The sequence below is a fragment of the Penaeus monodon genome, chromosome 6, assembly GCF_015228065.2.
Source record: "Penaeus monodon isolate SGIC_2016 chromosome 6, NSTDA_Pmon_1, whole genome shotgun sequence".
Classification (NCBI taxonomy): Eukaryota; Metazoa; Arthropoda; class Malacostraca; order Decapoda; family Penaeidae; genus Penaeus; species Penaeus monodon.
In genome coordinates this window covers 21,857,149-21,859,648 of record NC_051391.1, presented here as the reverse complement: position 1 = coordinate 21,859,648, position 2,500 = coordinate 21,857,149, and the positions used below count along the sequence as shown (strand labels likewise).

The window sequence follows — 2,500 nt, the reverse complement described above, 5'->3', positions numbered from 1 at the left end:
TATTTCGAATGATACGCATTTTTTTTAAAGAATGTGAAATATAAATGAACATTTACTGAAAGGAAACCCTCGTTAGGTATTTGTCCGCCTTCCGCTGAGCATAAAAACGACCGAGGAGTACGTGGAGGGCGTCGTGGTGGCCAACATGACCAACTGGAGGGACGTTTTGGGCAACTGCACCCTCAAGCTGCAATGGGCGCGCCACTCGCCCGAAGAGCTGCCCACTGTCTTCCAGGACGCGCACGTGGAGTTTATTCAGGAGGTTAGACATGCATTTCGAAGTTTCTCTGTGTGCTTGGGTCTCATGGCTGCGGCGCACGGCAAAAGGATATCAGAATTAAACTATTATTATAGAGTTAGAAAACATCACTGTTAAGAGATAATAACACTAAAGCTTTATTGCATTGCTTTATAGTTGCATAGTTGTGACTTAACAACTGTTATAATGAGATTCATGTCAAAGACATTAATTCCGGCAGTTCCTGGGTTTCTATGCTTTCCAACTTCCGCTGTCGGAGGTCGGAAATCAACTGAACGGAGGAGATTACGAGAACGTGAGTGTGCGCGTGTGGGCGGCCGTCGGCGACGCCTTCGGCTGGCAGATCCAGGAAGGATGGGCGATGTCTCGGCTGGTGCAAGAGAAGGCCAAGGTTGCATTTCTGGGCGACCAGCCTTTCATCTTCAACCCAGGGATGCCAGGCACAATACACGTGAGTCTGACAGGGACCAAGTCCTGAGAAGACAAATCGCTGTAGGAAGGATTTTTGTTACATAATTACAAATGTACTCTATGATATAGTTTTCATTTCGCTGAAGCATGGACAGTGGAGCAGTTTGCTTTCACGTAGTCAGTAAGTGGCTTGAGGTAAAATGAAGGCTTCTATTCCGGCGTAGGTATTTGCGTCGTACGAGGACAACCATCCCCTGGAGGAGGAGGAGCTCGAGGACGCGAGGATGACCATCGTGATCAAGGCCACCGGAGGAGCCACCACGGTAACTCGCCTGCGACTTCCCCGTTTCCTGAATGGCGCAGGCCTCACTGTCACATATGTACTCAAATAAAATTTGTCATGAACAAAAACTCATACATTTAGAGGAGGATTAATCATCGTTATTGTTGCTTTTGGCGTCATGTGCCTACAGCTGGAAGAAGTGCTGGTGCCAGGCGCGCAACTGCTGGAGAAAGGCGGAGTTGCGGAGATCACCTTTGACATCCCTGACGATAGCTTGGGCCTAAGGCTGGATGCGAAGTAAGACGCCATGCCATTTGATTTTGGTATCTGGCAGGACCCAAGCTTGTAATCCGAGTATTATTTGAAAAAAATCCAAATAGCAGTATTGAGAAACAGTGACTGTGTATATGCATAACAGTGATAGCAGTGATAGCAATATTAGCAGCTTTGATGTATCTATCAACCTTAAACTGCTCCAGAAGACGAAGTCTAATCTGAGTTTGCTTTGATGTCCACAGTCTCATAACCAGCAGCGGGCTGACAGCTGGAGCGACGCTGGTGGGTGTGCCTCAACACTCGCCTAAAGGCCGCCGCCTCCAGGTCGACACTTCCAGTAGTGAAACCACGCCCGGGGAATTCATCATACTCCACGTCAGAAATAACTTCTACATTGAACATTTTAATTATGTGGTGGGTGTTTCATAAACCATCAGCTGTTGTCTTCTACGTTGAAGACTGAATATGCAAATTGTTGTTGAGCGTGATCCTCTGACATGAGGAAACCTTCCTGTTGCAGGTGATAAGCAAAGGGGTGATGGTGTATAGCGGCCGCGAACCAGTGACGGCCCCCGGCATCAGCACCGTGACTACCTTCTCTCTTCCGGCCTCGACGGAGATGGCTCCCGTCGCCCACATTCTGGTATGGGCGGTGACCCAGGACGGCCAGGTGGTTGCCCACGCCATCGCTGTCCCTGTGAACCCGCTGGGAAGGCATGAGGTAAGTCAGACGGAGTCAGTAATGCTGAATGTCAATATCAGATTAACAAATAAATGTTGTCTTTGACCTGCTCGTATGCAATGGGCATATATTTGAAATCAAGCCATTCACTACAATGCGGTTATCCATCTGCTGCTGCAGGTCGGCATCAGATGGAATGAGCACAAGGACCACTCCGGAGGCAGCGTGGAGATGAAGATGCTGGGCGAGACGGGGGCGTTCTTTGGCATCTCTGCCGTGTGGGAAGAGACGCACCGGATGGATTCCGGCCATGAACTGAACAAGTTCCGCGTGCTGCATTACATGATGGACCTGGAGAGAAATGACACGTCATTTCTGGACATCAGAAATTACAGTATTCCTCACATCCGTCGTGCCGCTACGCGGTATGTATTGCTTCCCAGCCATTTATTTTCTTCTTAGATTGCCGCTTTAACAGGCCGCATATCGTCCATTTTCCTGGTGATTTGCATCTTTAAGACCACTGCTCGCAGAAAATCGCATCAGACACAGAATGCACTCCTTGCAGGTCACGTGACGGCCAGGGCTC

General features: G+C 49.0%; 1 protein-coding gene across 1 annotated transcript in view; it reads left to right on the top strand.

Annotated features, from left to right (window-relative positions):
• LOC119574344 (CD109 antigen-like) overlaps positions 1-2,500 on the top strand; it is a gene marked incomplete at its 3' end in the record, with an annotated part of 112,647 nt that overhangs the window by 99,205 nt on the left and 10,942 nt on the right. Inside the window, 8 exon segments of the mRNA XM_037921549.1 lie at positions 77-262; positions 480-710; positions 895-993; positions 1,144-1,250; positions 1,472-1,643; positions 1,750-1,950; positions 2,092-2,336; positions 2,480-2,500. The exon segment at positions 2,480-2,500 is cut by the window's right edge and continues 119 nt beyond it. Of these exon segments, the coding sequence (XP_037777477.1) occupies positions 77-262; positions 480-710; positions 895-993; positions 1,144-1,250; positions 1,472-1,643; positions 1,750-1,950; positions 2,092-2,336; positions 2,480-2,500 (1,262 nt within the window).